We start from the raw sequence: 14,996 nt of genomic DNA, 5'->3' as shown, positions 1-14,996 counted from the left end.
TATCTAATAAGTAAGATTGGGAAGGTTCCTTAAGGTACAATAGTGATACATTTTTGAACGCTTAAAATAGGTTAGTACGAAAGTAGTAACAAACTGATCTGTCAGGAGTCAGGGGAGGGGGATGCTTCCATCGGGAAAGAACGGTTAGAGAGAGCTGAGGCGCAGAAGGCCGCGGGAGAAGCTGTACGTGCTCGTTGCAAGATGGCCACGTCCGACTCCAAGGCGCCTCTGCGAACCGTAAAAAGGGTTCAATTCGGCATTCTTTCACCCGATGAAATAGTAAGTTCGTTAGTAGTAAATGAATGGATTTCGTGGAATATATTTTTTCTATGGTACGCGGAATTATTTCATCATGAGTCGACATTATGTGATACGTTATCATACGAAGCATTCAGTGTTACTTCCAAACAGTCGCGTGTGTAAATTTTTATTATGTCCTATTATATTTGTGGAAAAACTCTACTTAAAATTATAAAATATATACAATAAAAATGATTTATTACGAAATTATCAAAGCCCATGTAAATTTTATTTACAGCATGTGATTTATTAGCTTTTTTTTTAATTAAAAGATCGTAATTGCTTTTTTCATACAGGAGGAATTAGAAAATTTCTATTCTTAATATCAGTATTAAAAATGATCAAATCCAGAATAAATTGCATATTTTGTAAAAGTAACATAATTTTAATAATAAATTGATATTGTGGATCTATGTTAATAAATAAATAGTTGTATGTTTTGTTTACTTCTGTTGGTCCACTACTCCTTTTACAATTATCTATCTGCATCTATTTATATGTATTTGTACATATGTCTATATATATTTGTTTTTCATAATATGTTAAACATAATGTGAAAAAATAAATGTAAAATATTACATCATTTCTGACAAATACATTCCATATGCATCTCTATTATTTTCCTAAAATGATTATTCAATAATACCTGTTAAATTGTGAATCTGTCAATGGTGTATAACTGTATATAATATTTTGCATAGCGTCGGATGTCGGTCACAGATGGCGGCATTCGATTTCCAGAAACTATGGAAGGTGGTCGCCCAAAGCTTGGTGGACTTATGGATCCTAGACAAGGTGTCATTGATAGAAATTCTAGGTGTCAAACTTGCGCTGGTAATATGACAGAATGTCCAGGACACTTTGGTCATATAGATTTAGCAAAACCAGTTTTTCATGTTGGTTTCATAACAAAGACAATAAAAATTTTGAGATGTGTATGTTTTTATTGTTCAAAACTTCTTGTCAGTCCAGTAAGTACAGATTATTAGTAATCATATTCTTTATCCACATATTCATTATTATTTATTTAATTTTGCATTATTTTTGGATTACAGCACAATCCAAAAATCAAAGAAATTGTTATGAAAACTAAAGGTCAGCCACGGAAACGTCTAACTTTTGTTTATGATTTATGTAAAAGTAAAAATATTTGTGAGGGTGGTGATGAGATGGACATTAATAAAGAAAATCAAGAACAACAATCTGCAGAGAGAAAACCTGGACATGGTGGATGTGGTAGATATCAACCAAATCTTCGGAGATCTGGATTAGATGTTACTGCAGAATGGACACACGTGAATGAAGATTCACAGGAAAAAAAGATGGCACTCACTGCAGAAAGAGCTTGGGAAATTTTAAAGCACATTACAGATGAAGAATCATTTATCCTTGGCATGGACCCGAAATTTGCACGACCAGATTGGATGGTAGTAACTGTTTTGCCTGTTCCACCTTTATCGGTCAGACCAGCAGTTATTATGTATGGTTCTGCCAAGAATCAAGATGACTTAACACATAAGCTTGCTGATATTATAAAGGCAAATAATGAATTAATCAGAAATGAGCAAGCGGGAGCAGCAGCGCACGTGATATCGGAAAATATAAAAATGTTACAATTTCACGTAGCAACGTTAGTTGATAACGATATGCCTGGCATGCCACGAGCTATGCAGAAATCAGGCAAACCTCTAAAAGCTATAAAAGCAAGATTGAAAGGGAAGGAAGGGAGAATAAGAGGAAATTTGATGGGTAAACGTGTTGACTTTTCTGCTCGGACTGTTATTACTCCTGATCCAAATTTGCGAATTGATCAGGTCGGTGTACCTCGAAGTATTGCTCAGAATTTAACATTCCCCGAAATTGTTACACCTTTTAATATCGATAAAATGCAAGAACTCGTTAGACGTGGAAACTCACAATATCCAGGTGCTAAATATATCGTCAGAGATAACGGGGAAAGAATCGATTTAAGGTTCCACCCAAAACCATCCGATTTACATCTTCAATGCGGATACAGAGTGGAACGTCACATCCGGGATGGTGACCTAGTAATTTTCAATCGGCAACCAACACTACACAAAATGAGTATGATGGGTCATAGGGTAAAAGTGTTGCCATGGAGTACGTTCCGTATGAATCTTAGTTGCACATCTCCTTATAATGCCGATTTTGACGGTGACGAGATGAATTTGCATGTTCCTCAGTCAATGGAGACTCGAGCAGAAGTAGAAAACATTCATGTAACACCGCGTCAAATTATTACTCCCCAAGCTAATAAACCAGTCATGGGTATTGTACAGGACACACTTACTGCTGTAAGAAAAATGACTAAAAGAGACGTTTTCATAGAAAAGGAACAGATGATGAATATCCTTATGTTCTTACCTAGTTGGAATGGCAAAATGCCTCAGCCATGCATATTAAAACCAAAGCCTCTATGGACTGGTAAACAAATCTTTTCCTTGATCATACCAGGCAACGTGAATATGATAAGAACTCACAGTACACATCCAGATGAAGAAGATGATGGCCCATACAAATGGATTTCACCTGGTGATACCAAAGTCATGGTAGAACACGGAGAACTTGTTATGGGTATACTCTGTAAAAAGACCTTGGGTACATCTGCTGGATCTTTGCTTCACATTTGTATGTTGGAATTAGGACACGAAGTTTGCGGACGATTTTATGGAAATATTCAAACTGTAATTAATAATTGGTTACTACTGGAAGGTCACTCGATCGGTATTGGAGACACCATTGCCGATCCACAGACTTATTTAGAAATTCAAAAAGCCATTAGGAAAGCTAAAGAGGACGTGATAGAAGTGATTCAAAAAGCTCACAACATGGAATTGGAACCTACTCCTGGTAATACCTTGAGGCAAACTTTCGAAAATCAAGTAAACAGAATTTTAAATGATGCTCGTGATAAGACTGGTGGTTCTGCTAAGAAATCTTTGACTGAATACAACAACCTAAAGGCTATGGTAGTATCAGGATCAAAAGGATCTAATATTAATATCTCTCAGGTTATTGCTTGTGTCGGTCAGCAAAACGTAGAAGGTAAACGTATCCCGTTTGGTTTTCGCAAAAGAACGTTGCCCCATTTTATTAAAGATGATTATGGTCCGGAATCCAGAGGATTCGTTGAAAACTCGTACCTTGCTGGTTTGACACCATCTGAGTTTTATTTCCACGCTATGGGAGGTCGTGAGGGACTTATCGATACTGCCGTAAAAACGGCAGAAACTGGTTACATTCAGCGTCGTTTAATAAAAGCTATGGAGTCTGTAATGGTACATTATGATGGTACAGTCAGAAACTCTGTGGGTCAACTTATCCAATTGCGTTATGGCGAGGATGGTCTATGCGGTGAAACCGTCGAATTTCAGAATTTGCCTACTATTAAATTGAGTAATAAAGCATTTGAAAAGAAGTTCAAGTTCGATCCAACCAATGAACGATATCTTCGTCGTATCTTTAACGAAGATATAGTTAGAGAAATGATGGGGTCTGGTGAAGTCATATCCGAACTAGAAAGAGAATGGGAACAATTGAACAAAGATCGTGCTATACTTAGAGAAATTTTCCCTAGTGGAGAATCAAAAGTTGTACTGCCTTGTAATTTACAAAGAATGATTTGGAATGTACAGAAGATTTTTCATATAAATAAACGTGCACCTACTGATCTTAGTCCTATGAGGGTCATACAGGGTAAATAATTTGATAACTTCATATGGTAGTAATTGTATGATAACATTAATATTAAAATGTTTTTATTTATAGGTGTAAAGGATCTTTTGGATAAATGTATCATTGTGGCTGGTGATGATAGACTCAGCAAACAGGCTAATGAAAATGCCACATTGCTATTCCAGTGCTTAGTGAGATCTACATTGTGTACAAAATGTGTTTCTGAAGAATTTCGATTATCCAGTGAAGCCTTTGAATGGCTTATTGGAGAAATTGAAACCAGATTCCAACAAGCACAGGTTTGTAGAAAATAAATGATGTGATGATATTTAAATCCTCATTAAAAAATTCCAATTCTGGATTAATTTTGTACTTTTACTTTTTTTAGGTATCACCTGGAGAAATGGTAGGCGCTTTAGCTGCACAGTCACTTGGTGAACCTGCAACCCAGATGACACTGAACACTTTCCATTTTGCTGGTGTATCGTCGAAAAACGTAACCCTTGGTGTACCTAGATTGAAGGAAATTATAAACATCAGTAAGAAACCAAAGGCTCCGTCGTTGACCGTATTTTTGACGGGAGCTGCAGCAAGAGATGCCGAGAAAGCAAAGAATGTACTTTGTCGATTGGAACACACCACACTGAGGAAAGTTACAGCAAATACTGCGATCTATTACGATCCAGATCCACAAAATACTGTAATAGCGGAAGATCAAGAATTCGTCAACGTTTACTATGAAATGCCTGATTTTGACCCGAATAAAATATCACCATGGTTACTTCGAATTGAGTTGGATCGCAAGAGGATGACTGATAAAAAGTTAACTATGGAACAAATTGCAGAGAAAATTAATGCCGGATTCGGTGACGATTTGAACTGTATTTTTAACGATGATAACGCTGAGAAATTAGTTCTACGAATTAGGATAATGAACAGCGACGATAACAAGTTCCAAGATAGTGAGGAAGAGACTGTAGATAAAATGGAGGATGATATGTTCCTTCGATGTATTGAAGCGAATATGCTTAGTGACATGACATTACAGGTACGTCCATTAATTTTATAATTATATTATAATTCTCAAATAATATTTAAATTATTACTTTCATATGCAGGGTATCGAAGCAATAGGGAAAGTGTACATGCATTTGCCTCAAACTGATGCTAAGAAACGTATAGTTATTACAGAAACTGGTGAATTCAAAGCAATAGCAGAATGGTTATTGGAAACGGACGGTACGAGTTTAATGAAGGTGTTGAGTGAAAGAGATGTCGATCCAGTTAGAACATTTAGTAATGATATTTGCGAGATATTTGAAGTACTGGGTATAGAGGCTGTGAGGAAATCGGTAGAGAAAGAAATGAATGCTGTTTTGCAATTTTACGGCCTTTACGTAAACTATCGCCATCTTGCTTTGCTTTGTGACGTAATGACTGCTAAAGGGCATTTGATGGCTATAACTCGCCACGGAATTAACAGACAAGACACAGGTGCTCTTATGAGGTAAGTTACTGTAAGAGATGAAGTAAATTTATTAATTTATTAACTATTATAGTATTGGATATGATTTCCAAAATTCATATTTTACTTTAGATGTTCCTTCGAAGAAACAGTGGACGTTCTATTAGATGCAGCATCTCACGCGGAAGTAGATCCAATGAGAGGAGTATCTGAAAATATTATCATGGGACAACTTCCACGTATAGGAACAGGTATTGCTATTTTTTTTTTTAACGACTTCAATAAACAAGTTAAAAATTATCAGGTTAATATATGTCTATCTAATTTTATTTTTTCAGGATGTTTCGATTTGTTACTGGATGCTGAGAAATGTAAAGCTGGTATTGAAATACCAATGGCAGTGGGTGCTGGTGTAATGGGAACTGCTGGAATGTTCTTCGGCAGTGTTGCTACCCCAAGCATGAGTCCTCAAATGACACCTTGGATGGGCGCCACACCTGGTTATGGCGCTTCAAGTATGTCACCTGGTAAGATTATTCTGTGGCTTTATATTATTCTAATAATAAAATGTATTATTACTCATGTACCCTAAATAATCCGTTTCTTTCATCACAGCATTGGGTAGTGGCATGACACCAGGAGGAGCATGCTTCTCCCCATCTGGAGCATCAGATGCATCAGGACTATCTCCTGCATACTCTGCGTATTCACCACAACCCGGAAGTCCAGGAAGCCCAGGTCCTAGCATGAGTCCATACCCAATGTCACCAGCAGGTGGCGCTTCACCAAGTTATTCACCTACTTCTCCCGCCTACTTGCCAACATCGCCAAGTATAACTCCGTCGAGTCCCAACTATTCACCTACAAGTCCTACTTATTCACCCACTAGTCCAAATTACTCGCCAACGAGTCCAAGCTATTCACCAACGAGTCCGAGCTATTCACCGACGTCACCAAGTTATTCACCAACAAGTCCAAACTACTCGCCATCACCAGGTTATTCACCGACGAGTCCAAGTTACTCACCAACTAGTCCAAGTTATTCACCAACAAGTCCAAGTTACTCGCCAACAAGTTCAAGCTATTCACCGACGAGTCCAAGTTACTCTCCAACAAGTCCAAGCTATTCACCAACGTCGCCAAGCTACTCACCGAGTCCATCGTACTCGCCAACGTCACCAAGTTATTCATCAACCAGTCCAAGTTACTCACCAACCAGTCCAAGCTATTCACCGAGTTCACCAAATTATACGCCTGCCTCGCCATCTTATTCTCCAACGAGTCCAAGCTATTCGCCAAGTTCTCCACAATATTCATCAGCTAGTCCAAGCTACTCTCCGAGTAGTCCAAAATATTCTCCGACAAGTCCGTCGTATTCGCCTACGTCGCCGTCGTTCGCTGGAACCTCTCCGCAGTATACACCAGCAAGTCCGACGTATTCTCCAACAAGTCCAACTTACTCCCCAACGAGTCCATCATACTCACCCAGTTCACCGCAACACACGGCCTCAGGAAGCACGAGATATTCGCCTAGCAGTCCAAATTATTCCCCTACTAGTCCAACATATTCGCCTACGAGTCCTCAATATTCACCGTCGAGTACTAAATACTCGCCTACCAGCCCAACATATACACCAACCAGTCCTAGTTACTCACCAACAAGTCCAACCTATTCGCCACCAGTGCCAGGGTACTCGCCAACGAGTCCCACGTATTCCCCGGCGTCACCAGCCTACGAAACAGACGATTAAGAAGTATTATACTTATCTGTATGACTTTTTGTTATTACACATTTAATGTGGACTAGGTATAAATATAAGTTATAATTATCGATTTTTAATTCTCGATTTTTTGACTTCATATTGTCTAAATTTAACAATTATCTTAATTATGGCGTGAACATCTATTAAATCACAGGCCGAAGGATATTTTTGTTTGTTTTTAAAGGAGAAGGAACTTCGAATCGTTCGTTTCGTTTGAATGAGTATGAAGTAGTAAAGTATTTCGTATGAAGTGAGTATGAAATAAAAAGAGCCAGAAGATAACGAGCAAATACAAGTCATACGCTCGATAAGATGAATCAATGAATTCGTTCGTACACGTACTTTTGATGGAAGATATGTATATAGTGAGGTCGTAGAATTGTTCAAATTTGAAAGTATACGGATTTCGAACATCAAAGCAAAAATGTTGGAAAACCTAAACGAAGTTGAGGCTTGCAAGAAGCGTAAGTAAGATGTCAATTAGACCTAACATGTTCTTTGTTGCTGCAAATCTTTAATTTTTACCAGTATAATAACTATAGTATAAAATAGAAAGTGACTTAAGATTAAATTGTGTAATTTTAATGAAAGGCTATAAGTAAAAATTGTAATGTCAATTCGTAAATAACGTTTGTGATCCAAAATTCAAAATGTTTGTATTTTAGGGATGATGAGAATGCTTACATCTGTCCGGGACATTCGTGGTTCGAGCTGTGACTACTTAATGCTTCAATTTATGATTTTACTATATCTTTTCCATCAAAAGTATGTAAAATTTATCGACATTGTTCGAGAGATATTTTTTCTATTATATAGCATATATACATGTCGAACGTGTTATATACCTATAATTGAATTTCATATCTAAGACGCAGATCCCGACAGTTCATATTATACTTTGGCATCGCATGGCTGTACATAGCTTCGAAGGAAGAAACGTTAACGCGTTGTGGGTCTTCCTTCGTTTCTATAGTCGTGTGTAGGTAACCCATTTGTGCTTAATAGACTATCATGTTACGTCCTAGTACGGTACTCGTCACCGCGAAACGGAAAACCAGTTCGCGGTATATATGCATCGATATCGGACAGTGTGAGTCATTCCTCATCATGAATCGCGAGAAACAGCCGCTACTTTTCAAAGATGTTAATTCGGATTTGTCGCTTCTGTTTGCCACATTATGTGTTATCGACATTTTTGGCGTTTTTCCGATTATCGCATTACCGCGCTCGATTGTGCAATGCGGTAAGTTTCTCTGTCTCTAAAATCTTTATACTTTTTCCTGTTCCTCTTATTTTTTTTTCTTTTCCGCATTTCACAATCTAACTAGGAGAACACCGAGACAAGGATTGTAAATGTTTAGTAAAGAGAATGTGATCCTTTTCTTTCTCTTTTTCAAGTGGCGTTGTTTGTGTGAATAGCTTCTTTCCTTTTTTTCAGTTAAATTATCTTTTTAGCATTAAGTAATTTTTCTGTTTTATTATATATAACGTAAGTATATATTATCCAGATCAAATACAACTATTCTGTAAAATATATATACATATAATATTGATATACAAATATAATTGGATTGTATGTATGATATAACTTGCACATTTGTTTCGTAGAACGTTTTATTTAAAATGGAGCGATTTATATAATTGATTTATTATATTCACTATTCAATGACGATCATTATAAGAGAAATTTTTTAACGCGAGATGTCGTGTGAGAAAGTTGATTATTTTAAATAAAAATAAAGTTGGTTAACTTGTTAATCCTTTTTTCATTATTTGACCTATTATGATCTGCCAGCAATTCTTGTTACCACATCTTATATTATCGTGATCGCATGTTTACATAATTCTTACATGAGAACATAAAGATGTTTTTCGATAAAATTATGAAGTACTATTGATGAAAGAACAAGACGAGCACGTTAAGTCTTTTTAGGATTGTATGGGATTCCTTTGGTCTTTGTCGTATTGGTTTTGCAAATCTATACGGCTGTTCTGCTTGGTAAAACATGGATTATCATAAGCACTCTAGATCCGCAAATTTTAAGAAAAAATCGGTAAGATTTAATTTTTTTATTTTAATTTTATGTTCATTGACGATAGTAACCTTTACTTGAATTAATTTTTACAGAAATCCTCTTGCGGCCGTAACCGAATTGACCTTGGGTCCTCGTGCGAGAACCTTGGTTACTATAATCTTGGACTTTACAGTTTTTGGTTGTAGTATACCTAACTTATTGGTTGGTAAGTTGATCAAAATTCTAAGTAAAAAGTTGATCTATGTTTAACATTCGTAAATTTCAGCTTCGCAGAATTTGCAAATTTTCGGACTAAAAATTTCGGGACAACGATTTGATCTATCTTTCTGCTATTGGCTCCTAATTGTGGGCGTTCTTTTATGTCCAATTATGTGGCTTGGCAGTCCCCGTGATATGAAGTAATTCTCATTACAATTTTATGTAAATTATACTTCATGAAACGGAAATACAGTTTGTTTAAATATTATAAACACTTGCAGAATATTGGCTACATTCTCTTGCACAATGGTTGTATTGACGGCGCTATTAATATGGTGGAGTATAGTTACCGATGACCGAGAACTTGATATTATCCCAGTACCCACATCTCCTAGCTGGGAGAAGTTTATTTCTGGGCAAGTTTACTTATTAGCTATTTCATTTCGCATATTTAACGTTTATTATTAAATAATTTTTCAGTTATGGAATGTTAGCCTTTCAATTTGATGTACATCCAACATTGATGACTGTACAAGTGGATATGCATCGTCCTCAAGACATCAATAAGGCAGTTGTAATTTCCTTCTTAGGTAAATCATTAATATAATTGAACTATTATTCTATATATTATGATGACTACATTGATTATTCGTTACAGTCAGCAGTTCATTATTTATTGTTACTACAATTTTAACTGTTTGGAAGTATGGAGGTAGTACAACAGCCAATGTTCTGCAAGTAATTCCAGGAAACTTCACAGTGAGTGCTGCTGTTCTTTTTGCAGCTCTTCAGCTATGTCTTTCTAGTGCTCTTGGTCATTCAGCTCTGTTCCAAGATGTAGAAGAACAATGTAATATTAAAAGAAGTAAGAAATTCTAATATACAATAATAACAATTTCTCAAGGTGTCAAGAACTGGTTTTACAAGATATGTACTTTTATCACAGATTTTGGATGGAAAAGATGTGCCATAAGATCAGCTATTGTCTTTCTTGGAGTAGCTGTAGGAGAATCTGTGCCTAGATTTGATATTGTGATGGCACTGATTGGGGGATCCTTGACTGGTCCATTAGTCTTTGTGTTACCACCTTTGGTATATTCAAAAGCAATTGCCTTGAAAGCAAAGTCCATGCGACCTTTAACTCCTGAAGTGTACTCTGCAACTGAGAGACGTCAAAACAGTGAAGGCATGTCAACTGACTCAAGAATTCATTCAAGGTCGACTTATTATGGCGTTCTGAGTGTACCTAACACTGAATATCATCGATATTCATATGTTTATTATGATGGGTTGGAAGATGACTCAGATGAAATTATGGATTATGACAATGATGCTATACCTTCTGGAAAAACCAATGAGGAATTTTTGATGACAAAAGTAATTCATGATGGTGCACCAGCATTCGTAAACGCTAGTCAACCTTACAGCGTTTACAGAAGAATCACAGCTCCTAAAGAATTGGTTTCCAAATTAGTGATTTGTTACAATCATAGAAAATGGTGCAACTGGTTTGGTTATTTAATCATAATTTTTGGTATTGTCGTTACCATATCTTCGACGTACATGAATGTAAAGAATACTATACGTTATGTACAATTCACGCCACCATGTATCGTGAACGTTACAAAAGTAGTACAAAATCCTACATAAAATAACATACTAACTAATGATAAAAAGCTGCACAAAAATTTTCTGAATCTTTTAATTGATGTTTTGAAGGTAAGTTTGTGAATAAGATAGTTTTCTATCATCTTAAATATTTTGTAAACATTTTGTCAATTAATATTGTGTAAACAAATTTCTGTAACAAATATACAAGTAGGATATATTATTTTATAACAATATATCTATTTATATTGATTATATAAAGCATCTTCCAACATTTTTAACGTAAAAAGATGCATAGTCAATTTTTATTGGTTTACTGCATAACAAATTTTTCATGTTTCATATTTTCTCGTCAATTTAAGTCTACGATTAATTTGAATTTTTTTCAGCGGGCTTCCTACTTCAACATTTGGCCACGGAGTGGCAGTAGTATGCTACTGATAAGGGTTCACACTCTATAATAAGCACGTGTAATTTTAAATCTAAGGAATTTATATTTATATATTATATATTCGATAGGACGCATTTTCTTTAACATGATGAAATTGTTAATGTATATCAATAAATTTATGTACTATATTTCAATTTCTATTTCGTAGAATGAAAAACACAAATGTAGAATTATTATTTAACATACATATGCCTCCGAGCAGTAAATGTCGTAAGAATCAGCTGATTTTGTAACTATTCTTAACTGTGAAGGTTACCTTGAAAAGTCATTTCTCTCCATAGACTTTATATTTCTCTGATTGTCTATGCGCTGGTATTTCCTACGGACAATCTTGTCAACCTCATATCTACAAGAATAAATTTCTATATCAAGGCATTATTTTTAGAATAAATTATTTAATATGTTCATTATTATCATAGCTCAGCTTTAACAACATATCAACATCATATAATTGATCATTCAATAATACTACATAATGCATCTTTTAGTTTTAATTAGATCTTTTTATCATTACAATAATGTTTTTCATTTTTGCACATATTCCCTATACACGTGTATTATTTCTTAATAAAGTTTCATGTAGATATTTCATTACGTCATATCGTCCAACATTTTTTAATGACGATTGTAGAGGGGATACGATACGAATTAACCTGTGACGTTTACGAGCTAGGTCTTACGATACTATCCGCGCCATACGAATGATTCGCTCTTGTTGGATCTACATTTTATAATAACTCCGACCTTTTGTTGAATTATTCGAACTCAACTGAACGATTAGTTAGCAAATCATTTTAAAAATGATACCAAACTGTATAAGAAATATAGGTGCTCAAACGTCGAAGAGAAATGTGAGTATACAACCGAACGATAAATGACCTCTAAACTAGATACTTGCCAACACGTTCCATGCCAGGGTCTTGTTATAATTTCTAATCGTACAATTATTGCTCGGGAGTCTTGCAATTGAAGATTCGTTCTTTTCTTTTTTTATATCTCCTCCTGGTGTCTTGCCAGTTCGGCAGCTGGAACGAGGTAATTATTCGTATAGATTTATTCATGTGTTTATTATCGCCGATAAATCATAATTTTTTTTCCTCACACCGCCTGGTATTCAGTTTTTCTGCTTTCCTTCCATGTATTTCTTTTTTTCAATTTTTTTCAAATACGCGATCAATCAGAATGTAAGTAAGTTTAGAATTGTAACGAAATGGTGCGTTTTTTTAATTTTATGTGATTTTTTACTGTGATTTTGTGAACACGTTTTTTTAAGTTCACAAGTGTAACAAGAAAACTAACTTTATGTTACATCTCTTTTTGTGCTACTATTTTTTGTACATTCTTGCAAATTACAATGAATTGTGATATTAGATGTACATATGCTACTTTACAAAATAAAGTACAAGGAATATGTTTTTTACTATGTATTTGTAGGTGATATCGTACTTCTTCAGCAAAAAAAACAATTATGCCACAGAAGCTTCATTTGAAACAAAACCTTTTCGATTACACAAATTGGATAGCGGACCATCCAATCATGTCACTGTTACCAGAGATGAAGCAATAGAGCTCTATAAGCAACTACATACGATCCGCCGTATGGAAACAGCTGCTGGAAATCTCTATAAGGAAAAAATAGTCAGAGGTTTCTGCCATCTATATTCTGGTCAAGTAAGAATCATGTTTTAGTCTTTGGAATTCATTCAGTGAAAAATTTCATTAATAAAATCTCTATATTCTTCTGGTAGGAAGCTTGTGCAGTTGGTATAAAATCAGCACTCCGACCACAAGATTGTGTGATCACAGCTTATAGAGCTCATGGATGGACCTACTTAATGGGAATTGACCCATTTGGCGTTTTAGCTGAACTAACTGGTAGAAAAGGAGGAAATGCAAAAGGTAAAGGTGGTTCTATGCATATGTATTCCAAAAACTTTTATGGTGGAAATGGTATCGTCGGTGCCCAGGTGAGCATCAGTTATTAAAATTATTAAATTAATTACAAATATGCCATTTTCATAAAACAAATTTGTAGGTACCATTGGGAGTAGGAATTGCCTTTGCTAATAAGTACATGAATAATGGAGGAGTATGCATTACATTGTATGGAGATGGTGCAGCTAACCAAGGACAAGTGTTCGAAGTGTACAACATGGCTAAATTGTGGGATGTTCCTTGTATTTTTGTCTGTGAAAACAATGGGTATGGTATGGGTACTAGCGTCGATCGTGCTTCTGCTAGTACTGATTACTACACAAGGGGAGATTACATTCCTGGAATTTGGGTTTGTTTTCAAATAAAAATAATTGTTTGTGATGTCGTAATTATTTTGCAAATTATATTGATTAAATATTTTATTAGGTGGATGGTATGGATGTATTAGCAGTTAAAGAAGCTACCAAATTTGCCATTGACTATTGTACATCTGGCAAAGGTCCCCTTGTTTTAGAAACTGTAACTTATAGATACAGCGGACACAGTATGTCCGATCCTGGAACAAGTTATCGTACGAGGGAAGAAATCCAAGAAGTGAGACAGACTAGAGATCCTATAACTGGCTTTAAGGAACGAGTATTGAATGCTAATCTCGCTACTCCAGAGGAAATAAAGGTATGCTTGGTCTCAATGAATTTATATATTGAAAATGTAGAATTGTTCAAAATTGATTTCCTTTATTTAGGCGATAGAAAACGATATCAAAAAGGTCGTTGACAACGCTGTAAAAGCTGCGAAGGCGGACAGTGAAGTTCCATTGAACGAACTTACTGCCGATATTTATGCCAATTGTGTAGAGAAAGAAATTCGTAACACTACTCCATTTAAACCTCTACCACATGCAAGGCTAGGTGAAGCTGTGAATGCCTAAATTAACTTTTATAGAACCTTAAACGAATTCTACATTAAATCTTACTTATTATAGCCATGTCTGTTATTAGAATTATTAATTAGGTTCTAGCTAGTTACAAAGGGTTCTTGGAGAATAACTCTATCCCCTGGAGTTAGGCAAGGAAACTAGTAAATCATTGGAACACGTTTTTGTTTATCATTGTTTATCAGTTGTATATACACAAATTGTATATTTATTTTATTTATAGAAATATAACAACACCGTGAAAGAAAGATTCGATCAGTACATGGTAAAATTCACTACTCTATAGTAGCCAGTGATTTCACATGTACTTACAAAAAGGGGACTATATTATATTATTCTCTTATCCATAACAGGGAATTACATAAAATAACTGTAGATAAACTTACGTGCCACTCGTGTTCATTATCCTAATTTAATAAAATAAATGAAATTTACAACTATTTGTAAAGTAATTCACCTGAAATGTGATTTCGGATAATAGACCATATATTATAATAAGAGATATGAATAGTGAACTGGTATGTATTTAAAAATGAAATATTACGTTCAAAATTAAATAAAAAAATATTTATAATTGGGAGTCAATTTTATTTACAATACATCAATT

The 14,996-nt window shown here is 35.2% G+C and overlaps 3 protein-coding genes across 5 annotated transcripts; all 3 read left to right on the top strand.

Annotated features, from left to right (window-relative positions):
* The first annotated feature begins 124 nt into the window (after window positions 1-124).
* RpII215 (RNA polymerase II subunit RpII215) lies at window positions 125-7,301 on the top strand. The gene is made up of 9 exons (XM_033337012.2): window positions 125-279; window positions 1,002-1,271; window positions 1,356-4,017; window positions 4,090-4,295; window positions 4,385-5,044; window positions 5,115-5,503; window positions 5,594-5,712; window positions 5,800-5,988; window positions 6,077-7,301. Exons 1-9 carry the CDS (start codon window positions 202-204, stop codon window positions 7,210-7,212), a joined length of 5,709 nt encoding a protein of 1,902 aa, XP_033192903.1. The 5' UTR covers window positions 125-201; the 3' UTR covers window positions 7,213-7,301.
* A 150-nt stretch (window positions 7,302-7,451) lies between these two features.
* mah (solute carrier family member mahogany) lies at window positions 7,452-11,645 on the top strand. 2 transcript variants are annotated; one of them, XM_033337040.2, is made up of 9 exons: window positions 7,452-8,467; window positions 9,158-9,278; window positions 9,353-9,465; window positions 9,526-9,658; window positions 9,740-9,874; window positions 9,939-10,048; window positions 10,117-10,323; window positions 10,405-11,177; window positions 11,456-11,645. In XM_033337040.2, the coding sequence occupies exons 1-8, from the start codon at window positions 8,236-8,238 to the stop codon at window positions 11,106-11,108; spliced, it is 1,755 nt and encodes a 584-aa protein (XP_033192931.1). In that variant the 5' UTR covers window positions 7,452-8,235; the 3' UTR covers window positions 11,109-11,177; window positions 11,456-11,645. The 2 variants fall into 2 exon arrangements, with proteins under 2 accessions (XP_033192931.1, XP_076478555.1); XM_076622440.1 differs by having other exon boundaries at window positions 9,149-9,278.
* A 528-nt stretch (window positions 11,646-12,173) lies between these two features.
* Window positions 12,174-14,963, top strand: LOC117158298 (putative pyruvate dehydrogenase E1 component subunit alpha, mitochondrial). 2 transcript variants are annotated; one of them, XM_033337065.2, is made up of 7 exons: window positions 12,174-12,368; window positions 12,535-12,552; window positions 12,952-13,188; window positions 13,266-13,484; window positions 13,553-13,801; window positions 13,879-14,127; window positions 14,198-14,963. In XM_033337065.2, the coding sequence occupies exons 1-7, from the start codon at window positions 12,318-12,320 to the stop codon at window positions 14,381-14,383; spliced, it is 1,209 nt and encodes a 402-aa protein (XP_033192956.1). In that variant the 5' UTR covers window positions 12,174-12,317; the 3' UTR covers window positions 14,384-14,963. The 2 variants fall into 2 exon arrangements, with proteins under 2 accessions (XP_033192956.1, XP_033192957.1); XM_033337066.2 differs by lacking the exon at window positions 12,535-12,552 and having other exon boundaries at window positions 12,176-12,368.
* The last annotated feature ends 33 nt before the right edge of the window (window positions 14,964-14,996 follow it).

The sequence above is a fragment of the Bombus vancouverensis genome, chromosome 10 (genome assembly GCF_051014615.1).
Source record: "Bombus vancouverensis nearcticus chromosome 10, iyBomVanc1_principal, whole genome shotgun sequence".
NCBI classification, from domain to species: Eukaryota; Metazoa; Arthropoda; class Insecta; order Hymenoptera; family Apidae; genus Bombus; species Bombus vancouverensis.
This window is presented reverse-complemented; position numbering and strand designations above follow the sequence as displayed.

Bases quoted from the DNA above. Each gene is read 5' to 3' on its own strand.
- RpII215 (XM_033337012.2), top strand. From the start codon at position 202: ATGGCCACGTCCGACTCCAAGGCGCCTCTGCGAACCGTAAAAAGGGTT. The intron at 4,018-4,089 runs GTAAATAATTTG...TTTTATTTATAG, and splicing joins TCCTATGAGGGTCATACAGG to GTGTAAAGGATCTTTTGGAT. The intron at 4,296-4,384 runs GTTTGTAGAAAA...TACTTTTTTTAG, and splicing joins CCAGATTCCAACAAGCACAG to GTATCACCTGGAGAAATGGT.
- mah (XM_076622440.1), top strand. From the start codon at position 8,236: ATGTTACGTCCTAGTACGGTACTCGTCACCGCGAAACGGAAAACCAGT. The intron at 9,279-9,352 runs GTAAGATTTAAT...TAATTTTTACAG, and splicing joins CAAATTTTAAGAAAAAATCG to AAATCCTCTTGCGGCCGTAA. The intron at 9,875-9,938 runs GCAAGTTTACTT...ATAATTTTTCAG, and splicing joins TGGGAGAAGTTTATTTCTGG to TTATGGAATGTTAGCCTTTC.
- LOC117158298 (XM_033337065.2), top strand. From the start codon at position 12,318: ATGATACCAAACTGTATAAGAAATATAGGTGCTCAAACGTCGAAGAGA. The intron at 13,485-13,552 runs GTGAGCATCAGT...ACAAATTTGTAG, and splicing joins ATGGTATCGTCGGTGCCCAG to GTACCATTGGGAGTAGGAAT. The intron at 14,128-14,197 runs GTATGCTTGGTC...TCCTTTATTTAG, and splicing joins CTACTCCAGAGGAAATAAAG to GCGATAGAAAACGATATCAA.